The sequence below is a fragment of the Hyalella azteca genome, unplaced genomic scaffold (assembly GCF_000764305.2).
Source record: "Hyalella azteca isolate HAZT.00-mixed unplaced genomic scaffold, Hazt_2.0.2 contig8768, whole genome shotgun sequence".
Lineage (NCBI taxonomy): Eukaryota > Metazoa > Arthropoda > Malacostraca > Amphipoda > Hyalellidae > Hyalella > Hyalella azteca.
Genome location: NW_025938853.1, coordinates 1 through 26,721, shown reverse-complemented (window position 1 = coordinate 26,721; position 26,721 = coordinate 1). Strand labels below are relative to the sequence as shown.

Here is a 26,721-nt window from a genome sequence, read left to right as displayed (position 1 = left end):
ATAGTTAGTGTATATTCAATGTGTAGACTGTCTAGTGTAGTTCAATGTAATTTTATTATGTAAAGCAGTTTTCCTGGCATGTTTTGGGATGAGTAGGTTTTGCATGGTCCTGCATTATATGGGCTGCATACATTGCTCCAATGATCCAATACTGACCTGCTGCTGTACTTTCTATCTCTGACTACTGCCTGGCATCTGCTGATGTCACTGATCTACCCCACGAGTATCACCGCTCTGTCATTTATAGACAAGTCAAGGGAACACTCTTGCCAATCATCTCGGTCCTAAATTTTAATTATCAAATGTTTGTGTAAATCAAGCCTTCAAATTGTGTTACAGTTTGGCATTAGAAAGATTATTGTGTATTCATATTTTTCACAGGTTTATTTTTTGGATAGGTATAAGGCTGTCTCTTATACACATCTAGATGTGTATAAGAGACAGAGCTGATTNAGAAACAATCATTTTAATGCTACAAAGATGGAAAATTCAAAAAGAATACAAGTAATGGAAAATAAGGTCCATTTGTGCCATCTAAACAATGCTGCGAAAATTCATATCTCAAAGCATACCTCAAAGTAAACCCTGCAACACCTTATAGTTAAGAGATTTCCACTGAGGCAAAAAAAAAGAGATTTCCACTGCAGCAAAAACCATATTAATATGGTTAAAACACAGAGATTACCAGGTCTCGAGTATCACTCGCGTGACAGAGAATAGTGCAGATCTCAGCGACGATCCAAGATTAAGTCATGGCATAGAACCAAAGGTTGGACAGCGTATAGGTAATATCTTGGAAGACCAGCCTTAATTTTTAGTCGAAGTAGAACAAAAGAAACTCCACTAAAACAAAACTAAGGAAAATTGAACGAATATTGAATCAAGTACATGAACAGTTCAGAGACATAATATACCATGAGGCGGTTTTGAACTACAAATACTCAGACTGAATGTCCCCTTTATGAATCCGTAGCCATAGCCTCACAATATCTAAATAGGAAAGATCATTTTGAACGTACCAACTAGAAAAAAGCTGAATCTTGTTTCTTTGGTACGTAATGACGCCATTTTGGCTTGCAACATAACAAAAGAAGACTAGATCGCTACTACACCGCAGAGCAGGATGGTCAGCTCCACTCATCGTTTCACAGCAGCACAAGCCAATGGTGAGGCTCAGTATTCACGATGGCCACCGTAGAGCAAATCGTATACTGCAAGATAAGTTAAGTTGCAAATCAGGCACTAGAGTAATAGAGTTTGAGGAAAGTCTTGCAAAACTGATGCAATCATAATTCAGCCGATTAGTTGAAATACACACAAGACAACAATTGCTTTGAACATAAAATGTAGTATAATATAAATTAAACAATATACAGACACATTAAAGCATTAGTACTGGCAACAATTGCGTGTATATTTCGATATTCAAGAATTTTTTTCAAGATTTCCAGGCAATTAATTCACTAATGTCACATCTACTAATATTTACAAGTTTCAGAAAAAAAATTCTCTCGATTCGATTGTAATTGTGTAAGATAGCTTACAATTTTTGTTCATGAGCTCAGCTTCACCCATGACCACGTCGAAAACACAACTCTGGTCAACTAAATGGTCACACAACTAGAAATATGAAGCTGTGTATTTTTTATGTAAGCTCAAGCTCTAAATACGAAGAACGTACACATATCTTCGTCGAGTTCTTCATCATAAGGCCAGTAGACCCCACCATTGTCGTCGTGGTCGTCATACCAGTCGTCGTACATGCCCTCGTCCGGCACGTCCTCGTCAATGTCCAGGAGCTGCTGGAGGAAGTCGTGGCCGAAGTCCAGCCACTCGTTGTCAAAAAGACACGACCCGGCGCGCTCGTAGATGTACGAGTTTAGCTTGTGGTCTGAAACAAAGACATATTCATGCACATCAGAACAGTTGTCCGGATGTCTTTACAGTGACACCCGATACCAGTTTAAGATAAGGAAAATGTATAAGTTATTGCGGTTCGATTATTGTCCAAATGTTTATAAACTGGTATATAACGTTTGTCAACTCTAAAGTAGTAATTATTTATGGTAAAGCACAGCAAAGTATTAATACAAAAATAGACAACGTTGCCAGATCGACACGTTCGCTAGTGAACCGGAAAGTTTCGGAGCCGTCTTTACGTTAGTGGACGCTTATAGAGGTAGTACTACGACTGACTCGTGAGATGCGTGTGGCACTTATACAGGGTGCGGCAGAGAGGACGGACGGTTTTAAAAACGTCATAAAACTGTATATTTTTACTGAAAAACAACTTTATTGATGCAATCAGATTCACAAAGAAATAGCATTTCTAGCTTCGTGAAAATGTGAGTGCTGCTAGCTTCAAGTGTGAAAAATAATATCTGGCATGTGGTGGCCGAAATTGTTATACAGTGCTGAAGGCGTTCTTGAATGTTCGCGTAGACTCCATCCAACACAGTTTTCTCAACATGCGCGACTTCCACGCGAATTGCGTTCTTTAATTCGTCCAGAGTTCGGAGCTTGTTTTCGTATACTGTAGCCTTGAGATGTCCCCATAAGAAAAAATCGTATATGGATAAATCTGGGGACCGAGGAGGCCAACGAACATCGTCAAACCTGGAAATAAGGCGACCAGGGAAGAGTGGGCGGATGACGTCCATTGATGCTCTGGCTGTGTGAGCGGTCGTCCCATCCTGCTGGAACCACACACGTCGGGTTGGAACACGACGCCGTCGTAATTCAGGGACAAAGAAGTTGATCATCATTTCTGTTTAGCGCTCTGAGTTCACAGTAACAGCACGACCATTACCGTCTTCAAAGAAGTAAGGGCCATTGATGCACGTTTGCGATACAGCACACCAAACCGTTACTTTTGGGCTGTGCAGCGGTCTTTCGAGTAACTGTTGAGGATTCTCATTAGCGCTAAACAATGGAAATTCTGCTGGTTAACCATTATGTTTAGGTGAAAGTGGGCTTCGTCACTCATAAACAATATGAGGTGTTGATTGGTGTGGAGAGAGTAACAATATGTGCGGTGTTGGAGGGAGTCTACGCAAACTTTCATGAGCGCCTACAGTGCGTGAGACAGAAATGCCTACCGATCACCCGCCCCATTTCATGGCCAAACAACGACAAACGTGCCAGCCAAGAAGCTAACTACTCCGGCACTTTAGTTCACACTAATTTGCGAGGACCAGAGATAGACTCACAGTTTAAGCTGAGCCATTGAGAATTTCTTCTACAAAAATATAATATTTTGTAGACCTACGTTTTACAATTCTGCGTGTGAGCGTGGGACAGAAATACCTACCGATCACCCGCCCCATTTCATGGCCAAACAACGACAAACGTGCCAGCCAAGAAGCTAACCACGCCGGCACTTCACACAAATTTGCGAGGACCAGAGATAGACTCACAGTTTAAGCTGAGCCATTGAGAACTTCTTGCTTTTGACAAAGACTCGCTGCAGCTTAGGCATGCGCAGGAGGTTCTTGTAAGAGTTATCGTCCAAAGCGACGGACGGCAGCGTCAGGGACGTCACTGACGTCGGCGCCAGCGAAAAGTCTATAGCCAAGACTTCATTTAGTAAGTGCATCTGAGGAGAAAATTAAATATTATCAGCAGATGAAAATAAAGGATCAACTCCCAGCCAAACTAATCATTCAAGACTTCCTGTCCTCAGCGTAATGCTTGGATGAGAATCTATTAAAATAGTCCAAAGTGGTTTAACGGCTGTATTCCTTAAGGAAAATTGCTATGATGAAAATTTGTGAAACACCGTCTCTTCTTCACATAAAATTAAAATATTGCACTGTCCCATGCGATACGGTTACAGAGACGTTACACCGTCATTTGAATTATTTTCATCGTGTACTTTTAAAGGTAGCAGATGAGTACAAAATCATCAAAAATATATTTTTCATAAAATATGCCTGAACAATTTCAAAGATTCAACCTTTTTTTCGCGGATCTATTGACCGTCATCAATGTTATTTTTTTCGACAGGACTAAGAATGAGAGTCACCAGTCTGCAGACAAGGCATAAACACTCATGACGTTGCATAGTCATTCGTCAACGCTGTTTGCACTAATAAGTCTAATAATGCGAGCTTATTTATTTACCTTATTTTTCATTACTTGTATTCTTTTTGAATTTTCCATCTTTGTAGCATTATGATTAAAATTATTGTCTCTGATAAATTGATCTCTTTACATGGAACAATCAGTTAAAAGATTTCAAATGATTTCGTAACTGTCAATAGGCAAAGGGCTAACATTTAGAGTAAAATATATACAGTTGAAGATGTATTCACAAATGGAAGACTGAACGTAGTCATTTAGAGCACAAATCTTTACAATGAAGAAATGTTACGAGTGTTCAAAATAAATCAAATGTCGTATCTTTTAGATTAATACTATTTGCCTTAGATGGCCAATGCAACGCAAATTCAATCTCGACGTACTAACGGACAACTTCAAACTTGAGAATTTCAACAAGTCAAGAGGAATTGCAGGTCATTCAAAATTGGTTTCTTCTTCTGTGCAAGACGAACATTGCACCCAAATTATACAGGTACAAGCAGATTAAAGCATGTTCCGTGTACAAGATATGGTACTCCCTTGCTATATCACGTTCTTCACTCCACTGTATAACTATCTCACTTTTCAAGAAATAGTAACGAAGAAAGTTATTCGCGGTTCGCTGAATCGCAGGTTTCTGAGGAAGTCGAACGGCAGATTTAAACAGCCTGCGTATAGTAGAACTATATTTACTACTGTGATTTGTATTATGTAAGAGTGTGGGAAGGGTTTATTAACACTTGAAACAAGGGAAGCTTAACGAACCATTCTAATATAAATACTTGTATATGTACTATCAATCGATCAATTCCCCATCGAAGCCGTACCTGGAACATAACACCTGCGAAAGGTTAGGGATTACAATAATGGAAATGGATAGTTCATGCTATGCAATCAATAGTTGGCATATCCCGTATTCACTTCATTATTCCGAAATCAAAAGGATACTATTAAACATATTAAGACATATTTAAGACTAGGTCACAAGTCTTCGATCAAGAACGTGCAAAATTACTGAAAGTATGATTCCCTGTGCCTGAGTTTGTTTCATCACAGGTTCAATTCATCCCCGAATTTTTCCGCTCTGGAGTATCTGTATGCCAGCTTTTAGTATTCTAATAGTTATGTTGAGCATTTAGAAGGCTTTGACTGTAAACCTTGACAAATAAATACTTTAATATGAAAGAATTCATGCATCACTTCATAACAAAAAGGTTAATTTAAAGTATATAAGTAAATAGTCTTAATAGCAAAACCATGAAGTTAAGAACTCTGATCTTTGCAACAATTGTGTATATAGTGAAAAGAAAATATCAAGAAGGAGGTTTACAGGTGAAGGTCCTTCACTCAATGCACATGAAGTTTCAGTCCGCTTGGACTAGCAGCTCACATCATATACTTTCTCTCTTGAGAACTCGATGTAAAGATCCTCGAGGTCCGGCAGAGCGCTTTTGAGAAGAACCTCGATTTTATCGTGGTCCGAAGCAATAAAGTGCAGCACCTGCAACAACAAAAAGCCGTTTTGCCACTTCAATGAAACATCAAAAGGGCAAACAAACAATTTCATCAGCCAGCACAAGAATGATTGATTACGATTCGGGATTGAGACTAATCAAACGAATCTTTGCATACACGCGTCTCAGACAGAAATCTTGGCCAAAATCTTTAACAATGAATTTTTGCAGGTTTGAAACAAGGTCAATTTTCCTACCTTCAAGTTATTGAATGGCTTGAAATTGGGGGGCGCATAATACCAGGAGCAATCAAGCTGGAGTTGGGTCAGCGCAGGACACTTGTGAGCCATGAATGACAACAGAGTTTCCCCCAGCCGAATTTCCCTGCACGCCAAGCACAGCAAATATCACTCGTAAAGTCAAGTGACTTAAAGAAAGAAATACAACAAGTATTATTACTCGACTATGGCAGTCTCATCCTTATTAAATGCAATGCAGATATTTACTCGTGATGTTCAGCCAAGCACGTTCATTGTAGGAAAGGTCCTTCAAATAATTTTCGTGCTGATTTACGGACCCGCGAGAATAAACAGCTTGATTCAACTATACTCAACTTCAAGGCAAGGGACAATTTAAGAAACATTAACTAATATATTTTTGGAGCATTTTCAAGTCAATTCAGAAAATATGCCGGAATTTAGGCGATTTTAAACAAAACTGATAAAGGCTTTAAAAGGTCTTCAATGAGCCATGGCTTCATTAGTAGTGATGCGCATTTCATACACATTTCTGCCTTTTTCATCATAGCAATGATGTGAAAATTAAAAGAAAAATTTGCCTCATGTTACAAATCAAACACCTTATGAGATACATCATGATTTGTTGTCAGAAACTGCCCTAATGCATTCTAACGAGAACACATCTACTTAAAGATAGAGCTTCCATGCAGATCAAGCTTGCTCAAATATTCAACTCATCATGTAATATATTCAGTTAAAACAGCAAGCTTCATCTGAGTCGCTCATTAGAGCATCAACCATTAGAATTTCATCCATGCCAAATGCTAACTACGTTCCTTCAATATATTACTTCCTCTAAAGCATTACTCTTTTAACCCAGTCTCCCTGTAACATGTTTTTTCTTCAGTCCGTTTTTCCTATAATCTGTTAGGCGGTATTCGACTTACAGATGTGCAGGGTTCGTACCAGTATTTAGAAAAAAAATTCCATGACTCTCCATGACCATCAATATAATTTTCCAAGACTCGTATACGACAGGTTTAGCATGACTGAAAGACTACAGTTGATACTCCTACAGTTGACAAATAGCAAGCGTGTAAATGCATAGAGCAGGCAGACACAGAGGAAAAAAATGGCACATATCTGAGAATCAAGTCCACAATGGTATTATTATGAATTCAACAGGTTCAAATCACAAGAAATATTGAGTAATGCAAACAAGATTGTACATGATAATGTCAATACAGTTCAGTACACTCTTCAACACCACTACCCTAACATTCAACATGCAGCTATTTCATCAACTTTTTCTTTAATGTTCAGTTCAAGAGTGTCTAGCTCCTGTTGCTTTGTTTTCAAAGATCGCCTCATTGCGCTAAACTTTGCGATAATTTTCAAATCCCCGCTCTCTCCATTGCTTCTTCATATTCATCTGCTGCTTGCTCAGGCGCCTTGATGCCCTCCTCCGTACGCCTTTTGTTCTTCTGCAGTTCATCTAGCTCATCGAACAAAGCCTTCCTCTTCTGGGTTTTCTGGGCCTTCGCATTCTGCTCTTTCTCTTCTGTCAAATAATTATTGTAGGCTGTTTTGGCACCGTCAGCTGCTAGCAGCATCTTCTGGGTGATGGTCATCTTGTCCAGACGTCAGAACATCTTCTGTTACAAAGCTGGTTAGTTCGGCATTGGGGTTGGCTTTGGCAGTGGATACAGACATGCTCTACGTATCCACATTCACAGTGGCAGTCCGCAGTAGACACTACAGTGCTGATGCGCGCTGGCTTTTGCGACGGCCTATTCCCTGATACACTTTTGGAGCAAGAAACTGCAGTTGCATTGCTGTCAACGGACCACAAATCGGAAATGCGTGACTGTGCTTTGCTTTACTCTTCACTGTGTTGTTTAGCTAACTTGATGCGTTTGCTGCCTTTGGCATGGCACTGCAAAGCAGCTTCCCTCATATTTGACACATCGAAGTATTTCGAGCACAATTTACATATCGCCATAACTTCATGCTTTGGATGGCGAGCAAGCCAGTTAGTTAGTTAGTCCAGTGGCCGTAGTTGCTAGCGCTTCAGGTTGAGCTATCTCGAGCCGAAAGTCACATCGGACATTATTGGCTAGGGGTAGATTACGTCACTTGTGTGGTGTTGTGCGGATCATATGTAGTCAAATGCATTGATTGCCCTCAAGTACTCCACGAGTCGGTCAACATTATAGTTCCCTCGCTCTGGTTGGCCCAAAATACTTTTTAGGTTTACGTCGGGGTTGTCTTGTCATAGGTAGGGGAAAAATTGCCGCCGGGCAACACCATGAGACGGACATTCACAGAGGAAGTGGGTTACGGTCTGGGGCACTAAGCAGTCCATGCAGTAAGGAGCAGGTGCACGTTCCATGAGATGGCCATGAGTGATTCTTGAGTGTCCAATGCGGAGACGAATGAGGCATAACTCCACCCGGCGTACGCGGTGGAACGATGATGACCAAGGCCTTACGTCCTCTTTAATTTTGCGGAGTTTGTTACTTTCAAGGTGTGTCCACTCTTCTTGCCACTCGTCTAGCAGTTTCTTGTGGAAGATGGTGTAATGGTCTCGATGGGGAACAGTTTCATTCCAGTGCGGCGTCTCTCCAGCCGCCGCATTGCGTGAGAGCTCGTCCGCGGCTTCGTTGCCTGCCACCCGAACATGACCGGGGACCCAACAGAAGGTAACTGTCTTCTGGCGTGCAGAGAGTCGGATCAGCCATCTGTGTATGGTGGTTACCAACGAATGCGGTGGATTGTAATGTAGGATCGCTTGGATTGCACTCATGGAGTCGCTGAAAATACATATCTCTGTGTCTGTGCTCTCCTAGGCAATAGCGATGGCACATAGGATGCCGTTCAGCTCTGCCGTAAATATTGACGAATAGCCATGCAGCCTCAGCGAGCTCCTCGCAGCATTGCTTACCGTGGCGCATCCCACTCTGCCATCGTCTTTAGAGCCATCGGTGTATATGTGCATGCACTCTCTATGGCATGTATTTGCGTGGTAGAGAAACAAAGATTTTATGCCTTCAGTTGAGTGGTCACTTTTCCTGCCCTGCATGAAGCCAGGGCAGACCACAGAGAGGGGGAGCAGCCAGCGAGGAGTCTTGCAGAATCTAATGGGTGTAGTTTGCACTGTAATGTGTAGGCGGGCACAGATCTCGCGAGCTCGAGAGCCGAAAGACTCTCACCTGGCGGGCAGTCGTGGGCCATTGCTGAATAATGCTCAGACAGGAGGGGGAGTTTGGTAGCTTTTGGGCTCTTGCAAGATATTGCAGCATAAGGCGAGCAAGCCAGTCACGATAAGCTTCTGTTCTTAACCACAAGCCATGAAATTTACACTTCCCATGCATGATGATGAAGAAATTGCACGCTGAAGATGGAACGCTGCCGGTGCAGATCAAACAGTTGAATGCAACTGAGCATGATGACCGAGCTCGCGTGATTGAAGAACCAATCAGAACGCAAGAAACGAGAGACTACACAAACACACGCAGCACAGAAAATACTTCATTTTTTTCTTTTATTCGCAAATTCTATGACTTTCCATCACCTGAAATGAAATCCAATGACTTTCCAGGCCTGGAAAATTAAAAATCAAATTCCATGACTTTCCAGGTTTTCCATGACAGGTACGAACCCTGGATGTTACGATTTCACATGACCGTTACGAACCCTGGATGTGAATCCGCATGGTTGAACATGCGGATTGTCGTGAGGCTTGAGTTGAATGCGAAGTCCAGATGGCACTCTCTCTTCATTAAAGGGTTAAAATAGAAAAATTCAATGTTGTGGATTGACAGCTCCTTCAGAGGAGTTTTCAATTTGCTTAGAAGTTCCCAGCTAAAATTCCACACTCTGCCCAGCCGCAACACTTCCAAACATTTGCATTGCTGCAAGTCTTGCAGCAAATCGTCAGTGTCGAATCTGCCCTAGAAAAAACATTCATTGATTGGCACTTTACTCGTATTCCTCGAACGTAACAAATAAATTTTCGGAACACTTCCAACGAAATTTATCGTCAACATTTTATCGAAATCATAATATAGAAGATACAGTTAAAATACTCTTCTGAAGCAGAAGCCCAAAACTGTCAGCAGATCATAACACCCACTCAAAAAATAAACTTTAAAAACATTCTGAGCTAATCGCTAAGATATAGAAGTCGCAGGTCGCATAGAACGCAGGGAAAATGTGCAATCATTTTGACTTGATTAACGACCAGGAAATGACCACCACATGAAGTGTGTGTTGATCATCAAGATTACGTCAATGTACAGATCGATAAATTCCGACAATGCATCTTTATAACAACCCAGACCTGCTTGTTATATAGGTGCTGATAACTTGCATTTATTAGACAACCATGCATGATACAGGGGTGAGGACAATGCACCATCGTTAAGACCCTGCATTGATAACTCTGCCGCACAATCCTCACTTCGAGACAAAAAGTCTTGAGTTTGGTGCAGCGCGAGAAGATGGTCTTGATTGGCGTGTAGTGCTTTCTCTCTGACGAGAACTGCAGGCATAAATCCTCCAAATTCACAGCAAGTCGACCTAAAATTTCAAACTATTAGTGTTCTCAGTTAATTGCAAAACATTCGATCACGAACTCAACTAGACTATATGAATCTTTTAACTAGTCATTATTAAGAGTTTCTAACAAAAAAATACATAGAACTTAATGGAGCAACATGAAGTAAAAAATAATCTGAACATCAGAGACGGTTTTGTAACTGAAATTTGTAGCTTATGGGTCTGACTTGGAAGAAGCAGGGACAAATTTAACTGCGTACCTATAGCAGCAAATACGTTGACATCAAAGATGCAGCGATACTCGTCGAGTCTCAAAGTAGTGAGGTGGTTTGCGTTCATGATGAGCATCTTATAGGTGCATAGCTTGAGGTCCTGCGTGAGCTGGGCTGGCGACTTGCTGGAATGCAAAACAAAAGTGGCTATGTCGTCACAAAATATCAATGCAAAACAAGGCAATATATGTGTCAAGCAAAAATTTTTCAGAAAGAATGGATGACACAGCCTATGTACATGTAAACATGATTCCAAATTCTGTGATATTTATAACAGTGGCACCGGACGTTCGCCGCTACTTTTAATCCTGTCAGAATGCTTCGAGCCCCACAACCGAACGCGGGCAACTATCTTGTAAAAAATACGATCACAATACGATGCCTTCACTTCACTGCACACTTCCATCAAGGTAAGCCGGTAACAGCCAACCTGCGACATGTGGAGAGCTTGGAGTGAGCACTCCGCCAGACGCAGCCATCATCAGTGAAGTCTATGACGTTATTCTGGCCCAGCTCGCGGTAAACCAGAGACTGGAAGCGTCGACACACTGCAACAAGAACGAACCTAGAAATATACCGAGTTTTATAAAAAGGCAGAATTTTGATAAATAGGTAATAGCTTGCTTCTTCAGCTTGCTTGCACGACGTCTGATAGAAACTTCAGCCGAACAGAAAGCAGGTGATTATAGTGAGGAATTATTTCACGTTCAATAGATTGTAGTAATGTAAAGAGAAATGTTGAGACCATAAAAAATAAACGGAAATGATCATTAAAAACTGACGGGATATACACCTGTCAGTAGCATTTAAAATATCGTGCTCCTCGTTCTCTTCATTATTGTTTAGTCAAATTTAAATTTTCTATAATGATGTATGACGTAAATGTATTACCTTAATAGCAACTATAGTTAACTCACATGATAAAAATAAATGGATCGATTAAAATAGCTGCTGCCATACAGCTGCCATACCTGAGCTGATAAGCAGCTTCATTCATGCAACTTACCTGCTTCAAGCATCAGTTTCTCAGCAACATTCAAATATTTCATAATATGAAGCAAGATGTCATCATTGAGGACATGAAGTGTAGGCTGTCCATTGCATGCAGGGCTCAAGTCAAACTCTTCACTAGATAGCTTATGAGGCTTGTAGTGCTCTGAGGAGGGTTGTGATGCGTCCGAGTCATGAGATTGCTTTAGTAATGCTCTCTGATTCCCTAAGCACACTCCATCAACGTAATCACACAAAATTCTGAAAAAAGAAGTACCAATTTGCAATAAACTTTAAATTAAAATACATTTTTATATAATAAAATGAATTAAAACAATTTCCAGAAATGTTTTCAATGCCATCTTGAAACATAATCTTACCTCCTTGTTATCAGTGTCTTGGGTATCAATACGTAGAATACCATAGCTCTTAGAATAGAACTATATCTTCCTTAAACTCATTTTTATCAGCCTCATAATTTACCTACCTTCTATAATATTGCCGTTTGCAGTTTTGAGAAGTGACTAAGAAGCCTATCAGTGAAATGATAGTTGCAGGTAGAACAGGTAACAAGAAGAGTCAGCCAAATGCAGTAGAATCAGTAAGATAAGGCAAATGTACGTATATAGTTATGTACAAAGTGACTAAACATACAATAATATGATTTTGGTGCCTTTTAAAATCCATGCATTTGGAACTGTACCTGAAAATAACAGCAAGTTAGAGCAGATATTACAGCCATCACATCAGAAGAAATGCACCTTTTGAGACATCTAGCCAACCTCTTGCTGCCTCTCCATTTTCCCAGAAATCCACTACTGGTGTGGACTTAATCTGAAGTCTTCCTACACTAATACAGAAAAACTTCTTATATTGTAACAAATGTCTCAAATCTGTTCCTTGATGCTACAAATTCTGACAAAAATAAAAAAGGCATTATTTTCAAACTCAAGCTATATCAATTAGTAATGGCATCAGAAAAGGCAGTTGGGAAATTGAGGTCTTTTTCAGCATTCAGTAAAGAATTAATACTTTGAGGCCATACCTTTGTCAGCATACCAAAATATGACACTGATGTTTTAGCAGGACAGAGAGGCAAGTGGGAAATTGCTGCAGTTTCTCACAACAACATCAAAACTACCTACACAATGAGTTTATTAGGCTTTCTCAACTCACACATCACTTTCACGCCAGCTGGGGAGAACAATGATGGCAGAGGCAGACTTCTTGCCACGCTCCCGCTTCAAGGTGATGCAGTCGTGATCAATGGAAAACGTCGCCGCTATCTCATCTTTAGTAACCTGATATTCAATTTCAAATGACTATCGAAAAATGAAACTTCAAATAAAAAAATATTGACAAAAACATTTTTATGATCTAAAAAACAAATTGAAATTGATTGCAGTTGTTGTGATTATTGGTAAAAAATTAGTTGCATTAATTGACGTATGAAAAATAATCCCATCATGAACTGCCTGCCAGTTGAATAATATGGTAATTATTTATAGGTAGTCAGAAGACATTGGCACAAAATACTATGGTCATGAACACAGATTAATACAGTGCCACCTCAATTATTTAGACACCAAAGTCATTGGGCTCCCCAAAAAATTGGAAAAAAATGTGAACAGGATAGATTCACATTTTAAGATTTTTCTGCAAAATCTTTGCATTTGCGACAAACATGCAGCTGTCAAACAAATAATTGTCAACTTTTGGCCTAATCGGTTTTTTTGGATTCTTTTTTTTTTCCCCCTTTTTTTTACTTTTCCCTTTTCAAATTTGCCCTTCCAGGCCAACTAGTATAAATGCCAGAATTGCACGATTGATTAGAGGAACAATACAAGCAAAATCAAGAAATCCTATAAATTAGGAATAAAAGATAAATTACAATTGCAAAATCTTTTGCCATTTACAATATAATAGAAGTATACAAACTGATTACTGGTTAAATAGAGTTAGGCCAATACATACCAGCAAAGGCTAAACATTTAGGAGTTAACTTACTGATAAAGGTAAATCCACAACATCTATGGTCAAGGGTGCAATTTGAGATGTGATGTCAGGAAGGTTATCACCCCAAAGTCTCATTTGACCTGCTCAACGAGAAAAATAAATTAATTGATAGCTAATCAATGGCAGAATTGAGAGGAGCCAACTAACTTCTTCTAGTACAATATTTATTAATAATTAATGATGTTCTAACATTTATCTCCTACTTCTAAAACAATAGCTAAATACACAAAAAAAAGGTTAATTTTCAGTAACGACAATACAATTAGGTTGAAAATAAGTACACCAGTAAGGATGTTTTGCAATGTAACTTTTATTAGTTATAGTTGAAAAGCAATGCTAAAGTAACGTGGTATTTTATGTACAGATGAAAAACTTTCAACCAAATTGAATATTCAGTTATTCTCTTCTGTATTTTATTCATGGAAATTCAGGAAATTACAACAAAATTTTACCTTTAAAATAGGCATATAAATGCCAGTACGTAATTCATAATGATTAAATTTACTAGATATTGTTGCCACATCTAAGGTCTGTGGCTGCAGGCAAGACAAACCTGTTTTTCAAATACTGTAATTGACTAAATGGAAACAATCCTTCTCTGAATAAAAGGTAAATGAAAAATTATAAAAAAAGCTATGACTAATGAATGAGAGTATGGGATAGCAAAATGTACATGTATACATATATATCTATATACACATACAATGTAATACAAATTTATACCTAGGTATATAATTATCAAACTGATATCGAGAGTGTAGTTCCAAAGATAGGTAGGCAAGTTAATTTTGGATTTAAGGAGCATGGATGCTTAAATTGTAGCATTGAAAGTGATGTTGCTCAATTTAAAAATACTTAGCATTCCATTATCTTTATACAACCATTTAATGTTTTCAATTATTTGTGTAAGTGCAAAAATTAACAGGAAAGAACTTATTGAATGATAAATAACACAAAAGTACAAATCAATGAAATATTTGCAATATCTAAACTCAATATCTTGAAATAGGACACATAACTCAAAATGAGTAGTAATCATCACGAAGGCAATAAAAAAACACGAAAGTTGAGCTAAGAGACACATACAAAACCCTAGTAACAATATAAATGAATTATAATATGGAGAATAACAATAACACTATTAAGCTCTCTTGAAGTATCACTAAAGTATGTACAATAACATATTTAGTTGCAGGAGGGAGTTGTGTTGCTTTTGTAGTCCAACTAAATTCTTTCAAGTTTTAGTAAAATTGAATCATAATATATTGAATCATATATGGTGCTGGAAATTTGTCAGAAATAAAATCAGTCAACAAATGGAGATGGTGTTAAAGCGATTACAAACAAATAAAAAAAACAGCAATTGCTGGGACAAGACACCATTACCAATTTTCACAAGGATTAAAAATAATTCTTACTAGTAAAGCTTTACATGACATTACATCATATGAAGCAACAAATGAATGCATAACCACATCTATCTTGCCCACTGTACCCATTTCAAGCCTGCACTACCAGAGTATATGTGCTCACATCTACAACGAAGTGGTGCATTGGTCATATTTTTAATGCTTCTAATGCTAGGGTAAATGTTATGCCCCTCATGGCTCAGCTCAATCATTCAAATGGCCTGAAACAAAAATAAATTATTGCTGGGTTTCATAAGATCATTCATAAACCCAACATTCCAAAAACGTCATCTATTTCAATGAGGAATCAAAAATGTCGGTTGCCAGATATGATGATGTTCTCAAGTCAATGAATCACCATTGTTGATCCACTGTACATACTATATAACAATGAGTAGCGATGATGTATGAGTAGTGATGCTACCATTCAAACATTTATGCTTTCTAATTATAAAATTCTTTGTGTACCTATCTCTTCATACATAAAAGCTGTCTTGAGTTCAATGCTGAAGCTAGTGTCTCAGCAGAGTGGAATTCTATGATGGGGAGTTTCTAATACCGTCAACCGGGGCTACTCAGGAAGATTTCAAATGTTTTTCAATCATAACTTCTTACCATGAAACATTTCATAAACAAGTTTAGGCTCATTTTAAAGCTATTTGCAAGGGCTATCACATGGCTTCTCCAAAAAATTCCATATGCTATTTGTAAGGCGCCAGCAACAAAAAAAAAAGTGTCCCGAGTAGCTGAACAGGGCTACTTGGGACACTTGATATAAAACTTCATATTAAAACATTTGAAGCATGCAGAGTGTACTCATCCATTACTAACAGTACTCTGAAGTCCTCTTCTTTCATTGTAGATGATGTAGAGGTAGAATAAATTACATTTTCTGTGATTTTTACTTTATTTTTTTATCATTTTTATTATTTTTTCTTTTATTTATATGATATTACCATATACATTAATTACCGTATTATTGATGCGATATTACCTTATCCATGAACATGCCATTGAGCATTTACAATCTATGCACAATTTTGTGATGACCGATGATGCACTAATTTTTCGACAAGTGAAATTTTTTTTTGCTGAGCGAGGTAAATGTAATCAATTCTCTTTGTTTTTAATCAATTTTTTCTAACTGGAGCCTACGCTAACTGAGGTTCTACTGTCAATCCGTTTTTGGGGGTGTCCCAAATAGCCCCGTGGGGGTGTCCTGAGTAGCCCTAACCGTGCGGAAATGGCCGCCATTTTTTTTCGATTGAGGTATGTAAATTCCGCAAATAAAGTTTTCACGCTGACACTTGTTTGCAACTTTTTTCTAAGCGAAATTTTTTAATACTGCAAATATATTTTTTTCACTACAGACCTTAGCAGAAGTAACTTTTCAAAGTATCGTTTTTCACCATTTTTTCAGGAACTTTTCAAAGCTAGTAAATGCAGTATTTTTTAACTTCCTTTATACTACATAGATAGGAAAAATGTTGACGTTTATGCCACTATATTTAATTTTGCAATATTCCAATTAGTTTGGCTACTAAAACAGTTTTACACCATGTCGGAGGACTGTCCCAAGTTACCCCGCCTGTCCCGAGTAGCCCCGGTTGACGGTATTTTAAAATTTTTAAACATTAGTAACTCTCCTTAAAAGGATTATAGTGTAGGAGCATGGAAAAATTATAATCAAATTTTGGCCCCCATTGTTGTGGACCATCTTAAGCAACATCATGCATGAAATATTGAATGAAATTTTAAACAAGTTCAAAAAAATATAAATGAAATGGTAACAAAAATATCTCTCATTTGCCACTATGTTTGTTTTTACCTCCAAATTATGTCATTGATGAATTTCTTGCATAACTTTTCACTGATAATGCAAAACCTTTAAAATTATTTTCTCTGGAAAATTTCTCTCTGCATCTATCAACACATTGAATACAATTCACAAAACTGCAGACTTCCTGCTACTGCAATTCTGTTGGGGTTCCAATTGAACCTTCCAATTCAAAATAACAGATACCATCAAACGGGGTAATAAGGAATGGGCGGGGTAATATGGGATGGGCGGGGTAATAAGGGACAGTCCTCTGACTTTTTGTAGAAATGTTGTAGCAGCTCAACTAATCAAAATTTTGCGGAACTAAAAATAGTGTCATAAAGTCCAACATTTTTACTATCTATGTTGCATAAAGCAAGTTAAGAAATCATACATTTATTGCCTCTAAAAAATCTCTGAAAAAGTGTGAAAAGTGAGATTTTGGAAAAGTACCTCTACTAAGGTCTGTGATGAAAAAAAATATTTGTTGTATTAAAAAGTTTTACTTACATAATATTTGCACACTGGTGTTGGCTTAAAAACATGATTGACAGAAATTGCATATCTCATTCAAAAAAATGGCAGCCATTTTTGCAAAATGGGGTAATAAGGGACAGCCCCCTGGGGTAATAAGGGACACCCCTAAAAATGCATTTACAGTAGAACCATGGTTTGCAAATTCTCCAGTTAACAAAAAAATCAATTAACAACAAAGAATTTAGATTACATTCAACTCGCTCAGTGAAAAAAATTTTACTCAACAAAAAATTAATGCATCATCAGTCATCACAAAATTGTGCATAGAATGTCATAGATAGAATTGAGCACTGGGCAGCAAAGAATGAAAAGTAAGTAACCTAAACTATTATTTATTTCTCCAAAAAATATTATGGTTGTCACTAAAATATTATTTCCTTGTTCAGGTACATTTTTCATGATCTTTTTTGTCATAGTGAAATCACTTGACTCGATCAAAATTGTTCGAAATTACAAGCCGTCCTGTAAGCTTACAGATACAGAAGAAATGCTATATGGCTGCTGATATGAAGCTTGCAGTAGAACAGGTCATTGTCAATACTCAATGGCATGTCCATGGATATAGTAATATCACATCAATAATGCTATAATGTATGTAGGTATAAGGTAATATTATATCAATAAAGAAAAAACAAGAAAAAATCACAGAAAATGTCATTTATTCTACATTTACCAGTACATCATCTACAAAGGAATAGGAGGACTTCAGAGTACTGTTAGTAATGGATGAGTACACTCAGCACGCTTCAAATATTTCAAAATCAAGTTTTATTTCTAGTGTCCCTTTTCTTATAAATTTTTATCTCAAGTGTCCATTCCCAGAAAAATTTGGGCAGCTTTTATATTGCGTCCAGCACCTTACAAATAGCATATGGGATTTTTTTCAGATGCCATACAATAGCCCTTGCAAAGACCTTTAAAATAAGCCCAAACTTATTTATGAAATGTTTCATGGTAAGAAGTTATTAACAAAAACAATCCAAACCGTCCCTCATTACCCCGTTTGACGGTATGATTTTTCTTGTATACAAATGAAATAGTAAAGCACATTTTCTATTATTTCAAACTATTATATTTTATTATCAACAGGATATGCTAAAATTGGCAATAAAACCAATTTTTGGGTTCTTTTAATTATTCTTTTTTTTTATTATAGACCCTCCTGTGGGTAATTTTGCAGCAGATAGAAATCAGCAATGACCCACTGGTGGGCCATATTGAACTCAATGTGTTATTATTATTAATTTTTATTACTTTGTAATTGAACAGAATTTTTTTTTCTCATAGTATTCACATAGTATACAAATTTCATGCTTTAAAAAAAATCAATATTTAGTATATTACAAGTTAATTTCAATTGGGCACTGATTAAGACTTAAGATGTAGGAAAACTTACCCCCTTTTTTATTCTGATCCATTTCAAAAGCTCTTCTTCTTTGCAAAGCTTGAAAGCACTCACAACAAGAGAACAAAACTAAGCAAGTAATGGAAAAAAAGTATCAGAAAAGGTGCTCTTCAACTATGAATTTTGGTGGTCAATACTCTAGTTTTTTTTAGTTAAGTTAAAAAGCAACTATTTTCTTCCTTCAAGATAATCAGTAAGTGATTAAAAATTACTGGCATTATCTTTATAAAATTCAATTAAAATTGCTGGTTATTGTTGTTGTTGATGCTGAAGGTGTTGAGATGTCCTCACACAGGCCATCTTTCACTCCTGGTCATGGCTATGGTCAACAAAGTTTGACAGTTTCACAACTTGCAGTCCAATTAATTTGGTTAATTTGACATGTCAACATCTTAAACTAGCTTGTTTCCTCCTCATTGCTTTTCCATACTTCTGGAATTTTTATGAGTTTTGTCTCTTTTTTTTTGTTTCTTTGTTTAACCACTCTTCACTTGCAGGGTGCCCCATTACCCCTCTCAGTTTCCTTATATACCTATGTTCAGTAATTGTAAGAAATTTACCAATTTCTTTGATAATCAGACGTTGCATCTGCCTGCACTCACTGAATTTCAATCAATAAAGTTGATGAACAAATGGATGCCAAGCTTGCTCAATCTATGCTTGACTTGATCACTAGACAGCCAGATATAGTAGCAAAAAGAAAAGACTTTTTTTTAATTCTGAGACTCTAAAAAGCTTCTAAGACTGTTTCTGAATCCAATGACCAGTTGAATGAACTGGATTTCAAAAAAATTGTCAGTGAAGTATAGTAGTATGAATAATAATATTAGCATTAGAGAATAGAACATATTTGACCTATTACCTAGTTTCTGTAAGGTTCTTGACCATTTGCCATCTTTATATGAATTACTTATTAATTATTGTTGCATGTATGTTTTCTTTCTGTTCTTTTCACCCTGTTAATTTATTGTATTTATGACAATTTGGTTACTTATTATGATAGTGAATGAGGGACCATGCAAGTGCAGTTGCTGATCCCTAAATTTGCAAGTAAAATATGTGGAACTGCCACAAGTTGTTGGTGAGATTAGTTTGATTCTTTTATTAGACATAATTAATTATCATTTTATACATTATTTTTGCAAGCTACAATAAGAAGTTCGAGAAACTTGCAAGGAACTCTATTATTTTAACAAACATGCCTTAAACGCAGCCCCTAACATTAAGAATAGGAGACAAGCCTGCAGCCTAATAAATGCTGAAACTGCTATATTATATATATGTGGCAGTGGCAGCACCTGCACCTCATCCTTACCAATGTGGACTATGGTTAGAACTTCCAGTGTCCAACCAAAGTAAGTGCCCACTGCCCATGGATGCAGCAGTAGTAGAGGGTCCCTCAGAAGTCCTGCCTTACAAGTTCTCAGAAGTCCCAAAATTATGAGTTCTCTGACTTGAAGGGGCAAGTATCCCAAGCTTTGGCATCTGGGATAGACTAAGATAACACTGTGCTTACAGTCTTAACCTTTTAACAACCATATTTTTAAAGCACATAAAAAAATTTTTCTTAGAATTTCTAGTGATTATGGTCACAAGTAGTGTATAGATGAGTAGTATGGAAAATTGAAGAAATTTTGTACATAAAAAAATTGTATGGCAACATTTCAGTCCATTGGTCTTACAAGACATCAACATTAAATGCAACCATATGATCCATTTAGTCTTTTGAGTGCAAAATATGGATGCTATTATATAGCTGGCATAGTTAATTACCATCTTATACATTACTTTTGCAAGCAACAATAAGAAGTCTGAGAAACTGGCAAGAAGTTCTAGTATTTTAGCAAACATGGCTTATTCAAGATTAAATTTTTCAAATAAATTTCCCAACATCCTTGATGTTGGGAAAACATCAAGGACGTTGGGCCAAAGATGCCAGGGCCAAGGTTGTGAGGCCAATGTCCTGGCAGAGAGGCCAGGGTCCAGGTTGAAAGGCCAGGGTCTATTTGAGAGGCTAGGGTGGAGGCTGAGACGAAAGTCCAGGGTCAAGATTGAGAGGCCAGGGTCCAGGATGACAGGCCAGGGTCCATTTTGAGAAGCTAGGGTAGAGGCTGAGAAACCAAAGTCCAGATTGAGTTTAGTTTAGTGGCCAAATGTTTACTAGCGCTTCAGCTACTTAGCTATCTTGCACCGAAAGTCAAGATGAACATCACCATAGAGGTGGAAGGTCTCAATTATTCATTACCCACAAGGGGCGGAAGGTCTCAGATGTCCAGCCCGCTGAAGCTGGCTCGAGAGAAGCAGCGTTAGCATCTCAAAGAGACGAAGTGACAAGGAGGGACAGGTGAAAAGCAACAGAAACGAAGACACTCGAACAAGAGGTCGCTTACACGGGACGTCGGTTGCCCGCACGAGAGAGACAGAGAAGGGAAATGTAAGGAATCCTACTGACATAATAATTTAACCCCACAACTGAGACCTGCAGTCAGACACTGCGAGCTCAGCGGTGGGGCGCTCAGGAACAATACCCCTAGGAGCGCAAAATCCCATAGGACTTCTGACGAGCACAGACACACGTCATAAGTCCCCCCTGAGGCTGTCTCTTATACACATCTAGATGTGTATAAGAGACAGCGTCATGTCCGTNCATAGCCCAAGTCCACAGTGCGATTCATATACCTTCCCGAGCGTAACGCAGCCGGGCATCTTCACGGCTTTTGACATAAAGCGCCCACCACAACAGTGCCGTTCAGTCACAGGCCGGAGCGCATACAGGCCGGAGCACGAGCACAACTGGCCAGAGCGCAGCATCCGGGCCAGCTAGTCCTAGCGTCTCCTAACCTAACTACTCGTAACCTAACCTAACCTGCGCCACCTGTTGCGGTAGGTCCTGTTGTGCTCCGGCGCTGTAAAGCAGTGGCTGTGTTGCGCAAAGCGGATTTACTGTTAGCCCGAGTTACCCACAGCTCATTGATCTGAGGCTATGTGTAGATATTGCATGCTGATGGTTGGCATTGGGCCCAGGGCCACACTCAGGATGATGTATGTTTTCAGTGAATTTTCCCACGCATAATGACTTTTTGAAAGTCATAGGTCTGTGCATTTTGCGCAAAATTATTTAAATATTGCACCTTTGCACAGGTGTTTGCACAATCTCAGCAATCAAATCTACGCCGTGCAAGAGCATTTTGTCAAAGAACAGACAAAATACTCAGTACACTGAGTACAGTATGCTTTTAATTATCCTTCAATACTAAATAATTTTTCTTGACATGGAAATTTGGTGAATGAGAAATCTAGAACTTTATTTTAGAAGAAATTTCTCCAAGCATATGGCAACACCGCCTGTTTACATTCCGTGTCTATAATAGCCATAGTTTACGATTACTGTACGTTCTGTATCCGGTAAGCGGAACGTCAGAAGTAACCCAGACATGTCTTGTATTTTATTATTGTTGGTTCGACTCGCGTAGTTTTTGTACACTTTATTGACCAACAAAATCTAATTTTTTAATAGAGAGATTTCATGTATATTAAACTAAAAGGAATGATCTTTTTCAATTATAGCCCTGTTGAAATGTTTTTATAAACATCCTCGTATTGTTAGGGACGCTCACCGCTTCCATCAGATCTTAAAATGTAAAAGCTAAATAGATACAAGTTTGTATGAATAATGCCATTCAATATCGTCAGCTACATTACATGAGGGTGAAACAAGGCCCAAGGGAATGGCAATCATTAGTTTATCTGAAGCAACCTTTACAAAATTAGCGTCAAAGAAGCAAACGGATGTCATGTCAACCAGAACTCGACCACCACTGTAGAGTATTTTATGTAGCTAATGAATTTCGCAAACTTTGCTAGAAGAGAGATTGTTGAATTTTAGAAAAAAATATGGGATAGTTCAATGAAGGGTGGTGGCAGAACTGCAATCTTGATACTCTACTGCGATTCATGCTATGATAACGGCAGATACCCTATGAAACAAATTTCATAGTATAGATAACTTTTTTCGCATTCAAAGTATAAATGACATAATATAATGCACCCAGATTTGGAAACCATAATTGCTCAAATGAAGCAAAAATAAACGACAGACCATTGAGTTATCTTACAGAAGATATCAATGATTTACAACCAATAACACCGTCACTATTGATTAATGGTCGTCGAATCAGGGAAATTCCAGACCCATCGACATTGAAGATATTCACGACACACATTAAGATGCAGCGATACTCGTCGAGTCTCAAAGTAGTGAGGTAGTTTGCGTTCATGATGAGCATCTTATAGGTGCATAGCTTGAGGTCATGCGTGAGTTGGGCTGGCGACTTGCTGGAATGCAAAACAAAAGTGGCTATGCCGTCACAAAATATCAATACAAAACAAGGCAATATATGTGTCGAGCAAAAATTTTTCAGAAAGAATGGATGACACAGCCTAGTACATGTACACTTGATTCCAAATTCTGTGATATTTACAAGTGTCACCAGGCGTTTGCCGCTACTTTTAATCCTGTCAGAATGCTTCGAGCCCCCACGGCCGAACGCGGGCAACTATTTTGTGAAAAATACGATCACAATACGATGCCTTCACTTCACTGCATCACTTCTATCAAGGTCAGCCGGTAACAGCCAACCTGCGACATATGGGGAGCTTGGAGTGAGCACTTCGCCAGACGCAGCCATCATCAGTGAAGTCGATGACGTTATTCTGGCCCAGCTCGCGGTAAACCAGAGACTGGAAGCGTCGACACACTGCAACAAGAATGAACCTAGAAATATACAGAGTTTTATAAAAAGGCAGAATATTGATAAATAGGTAATAGCTTGCTTCTTTGTGTTTAACTGCACGACGTCTGGAAGAAACTTCAGCCGAACAGAAAGCAGGTGATTATAGTGAGGAATTAATTCACGTTCAATAGATTGTAGTAATGTAAAGAGAAATGCTAAGAGCATAAAAAATAAATGGAAATTATCATTAAAAACTGACAGGATATACACCTGTCAGTAGCATTTAAAATATTGTGCTCCTCGTTCTCTCCATCATTGTTTAGTCAAATTTAAATTTTCTATAATGATGTAGGACGTAAATGTATAACCTTAATAGCAACTACAGTTAATTCACATGATAATAATAAATGGATCGATCAAAATAGCTGCTGCCATACAGCCCGAGCTGATAAGCTGCTTCATTCATGCAACTTACCTGCTTCAAGCATCAGTTTCTCAGCAACATTCATATATTTCATAATATGAAGCAAGATGTCATCATTGAGGACATGAAGTGTAGGCTGTCCATTGCATGCAGGGCTCAAGTCAAACTCTTCACTAGACAGCTTATGAGGCTTGTAGTGCTCTGAGGAGGGTTGTGATGCGTCCGAGTCATGAGATTGCCTTAGTAATGCTCTCTGATTCCCTAAGAACACTCCATCAACGTAATCACACAAAATTCTGAAAAAGAAGTACCAATTTGCAATAAACTTTAAATTAAAATATATTTTTATCAAATAAAATGAATTAAAAAAATTTCCAGAAATGTTTTCAATGCCATATTGAAACATAATCTTACCTCCTTGTTATCAGTGTCTTGGGTATCAATACAAAGAATACCATAGCTCTTAGTATAGAACTATATCTTCCTTAAACTCATTTTTATCAGCCTCATAATTTATCTACCTTCTATAATATTGCTGTTTGCAGTTTTGAGAAGTGGCTAAGAAGCCTATAGGCGGTCCAACATAAAGTGCTAAATACCACATAATTCAAGTAAAAAGACAGGTTCAATATACATCCAGCATGTAATGTGGCAGTGGGGCCAGCAATGAAGCCAATGAAAGTTGAGGTGCAAATAAAGGGCTTTATAGGTAGGCAGAAATAAAAAAAGGGACTAAACATTCATTAATATGATTTTGGTACCCTTTAAAATCCATGCATTTGGAACTGTAACTGAAAATAACAGCAAGTTGGAGCAGATATTGCAGCCATCACATCAGAACAAATGCACCTTTTGAGACATCTAGCCAACCTTTTGCTGCCTCTCCATTTTCCCAGAAATCCACTGCTGGTGTGGACTTAATCTGAAGTCTTCCTACACTAATACAGAAAAACTTCTTATATTGTAACAAATGTCTCAAACCTTTCACTGATGCTACAAATTCTGACAGAAATGAAAAAGGCATTACTTTCAAACTCAAGCTATATCAATTAGTAATGGCATCAGAAAAGGTAATTGGGAAATTGAGGTCTTTTTCAGCATTCAGTAAAGAATTAATACTTTGAGGTCATATCTTTGTCAGCATACCAAAATATGACACCAATGTTTTAGCAGGACAGAGAGGCAAGTGGGAAATTGCTGCAGTTTTTCACAACATCAAAACTACACGTGTTTATTAGGCTTTCTCAACTCACACATCACTTTCAAGCCAGCTGGGGAGAACAATGATGGCAGAGGCAGACTTCTTGCCACACTCCTGCTTCAAGGTGATGCAGTTGTGATCAATGGAAAACTTTGCCGCTATCTCTTCTTTAGTAACCTGATATTCAATTTCAAATGATAATCAAAAGACGAAGATTCAAATAAAAATATTGACAAAAACATTTTTATGATCTAAAAAACAAATTGAAATTGATTGCAGTTGTTGTGATTATTGGTAAAAAATTAGTTGCATTAATTGACATATGAAAAAAAATCCCAGCATGAACTGCCTGCCAGTTGAATAATATGGTAATTATTTATAGGTAGTCAGAAGACATTGGCACAAAATACTATGGTCATGAACACAGATTAATACAGTGCCACCTCAATTATTTAGACACCAAAGTCATTGGGCTCCCCAAAAAATTGGAAAAAATTTGAAGAGGATAGAATCACATTTTAAGATTTTTCTGCAAAATCTTTGCATTTGCGACAAACATGCAGCTGTCAAACAAACAATTGTCAACTACAGCCCCAATAGGCTTTTTTAGAATACTTATGTATTACACCATATTGTTAACTGTCACATTTCAAAATTGACACTCCAAGACCTGTCTCTTATACACATCTAGATGTGTATAAGAGACAGGGTGCGGACACAGGTTCTACGTCTGGCNTTTCTCTCTTGAGAACTCGATGTAGAGATCCTCGAGGTCCGGCAGAGCGCTTTTGAGAAGAACCTCGATTTTATCGTGGTCCGAAGCAATAAAGTGCAGCACCTGCAACAACAAAAAGCCGTTTTGCCACTTCAATGAAACATCAAAAGGGCAAACAAACAATTTCATCAGCCAGCACAAGAATGGTTGATTACGATTCGGGATTGAGACTAATCAAACCAATCATTGCATCCACGCGTCTCAGACAGAAATCTTGGCCAAAATCTTTCACAATGAATTTATGCAGGTTTGAAACAAGGTCAATTTTCCTACCTTCAAGTTATTGAATGGCTTGAAATTGGGGGGCGCATAATACCAAGAGCAATCAAGCTGGAGTTGGGTCAGCGCAGGACACTTGTGAGCCATGGATGACAACAGAGTTTCTCCCAGCCGAATTTCCCTGCACGCCAAGCACAGCAAATATCACTCGTAAAGTCAAGTGACTCAAAGCAATAAATACAACAAGTAATATTACTCGACTTCGGATGGCAGTCTCATCCTTATTAAAAGGTCTTCAATGAGCCATGGCTTTATTAGTAGTGATGCGCATTTCTTCCACATTTCTGCCTTTTTCATCACAGCAATGATGTGACAATTAAAAGAAAAATTTGCCTCGTGTTACAAATCAAACACTTTATGAGATACATCAAGATTTGTTGTCAGAGAAACTGCCCTAATGCATTCTAACGAGAACACATCTACTTAAAGATACAGCTTCCATGCAGATCAAGCTTGCTCAAATATTCAACTCATCATGTAATATATTCAGTTAAAACAGCAAGCTTAATCCGAGTCGCTCATTAGAGC

The 26,721-nt window shown here is 38.1% G+C and overlaps 3 protein-coding genes across 3 annotated transcripts; all 3 read right to left on the bottom strand.

The window, feature by feature from the left end:
• Positions 1 to 459: 459 nt before the first annotated feature.
• LOC125178304 lies at positions 460 to 2,829 on the bottom strand. Its single transcript, XM_047881736.1, has 3 exons — positions 2,617 to 2,829; positions 1,682 to 1,891; positions 460 to 1,211 (listed from the first exon to the last, which is right to left on the bottom strand). The coding sequence occupies exons 1-3, from the start codon at positions 2,690 to 2,692 to the stop codon at positions 1,174 to 1,176; spliced, it is 324 nt and encodes a 107-aa protein (XP_047737692.1). The 5' UTR covers positions 2,693 to 2,829; the 3' UTR covers positions 460 to 1,173.
• A 583-nt stretch (positions 2,830 to 3,412) lies between these two features.
• On the bottom strand, positions 3,413 to 18,955 carry LOC108673672. The gene is made up of 11 exons (XM_018161529.2): positions 18,773 to 18,955; positions 13,603 to 13,691; positions 12,772 to 12,896; positions 11,612 to 11,856; positions 11,036 to 11,153; positions 10,594 to 10,730; positions 10,236 to 10,354; positions 9,470 to 9,726; positions 5,792 to 5,918; positions 5,471 to 5,581; positions 3,413 to 3,595 (listed from the first exon to the last, which is right to left on the bottom strand). Exons 1-11 carry the CDS (start codon positions 18,792 to 18,794, stop codon positions 3,413 to 3,415), a joined length of 1,533 nt encoding a protein of 510 aa, XP_018017018.2. The 5' UTR covers positions 18,795 to 18,955.
• A 1,840-nt stretch (positions 18,956 to 20,795) lies between these two features.
• Positions 20,796 to 25,608, bottom strand: LOC108673671. Its single transcript, XM_018161528.1, has 6 exons — positions 25,600 to 25,608; positions 25,192 to 25,316; positions 23,990 to 24,234; positions 23,421 to 23,538; positions 23,003 to 23,116; positions 20,796 to 20,892 (listed from the first exon to the last, which is right to left on the bottom strand). Exons 1-6 carry the CDS (start codon positions 25,606 to 25,608, stop codon positions 20,796 to 20,798), a joined length of 708 nt encoding a protein of 235 aa, XP_018017017.1.
• Between the last annotated feature and the right edge of the window lie 1,113 nt (positions 25,609 to 26,721).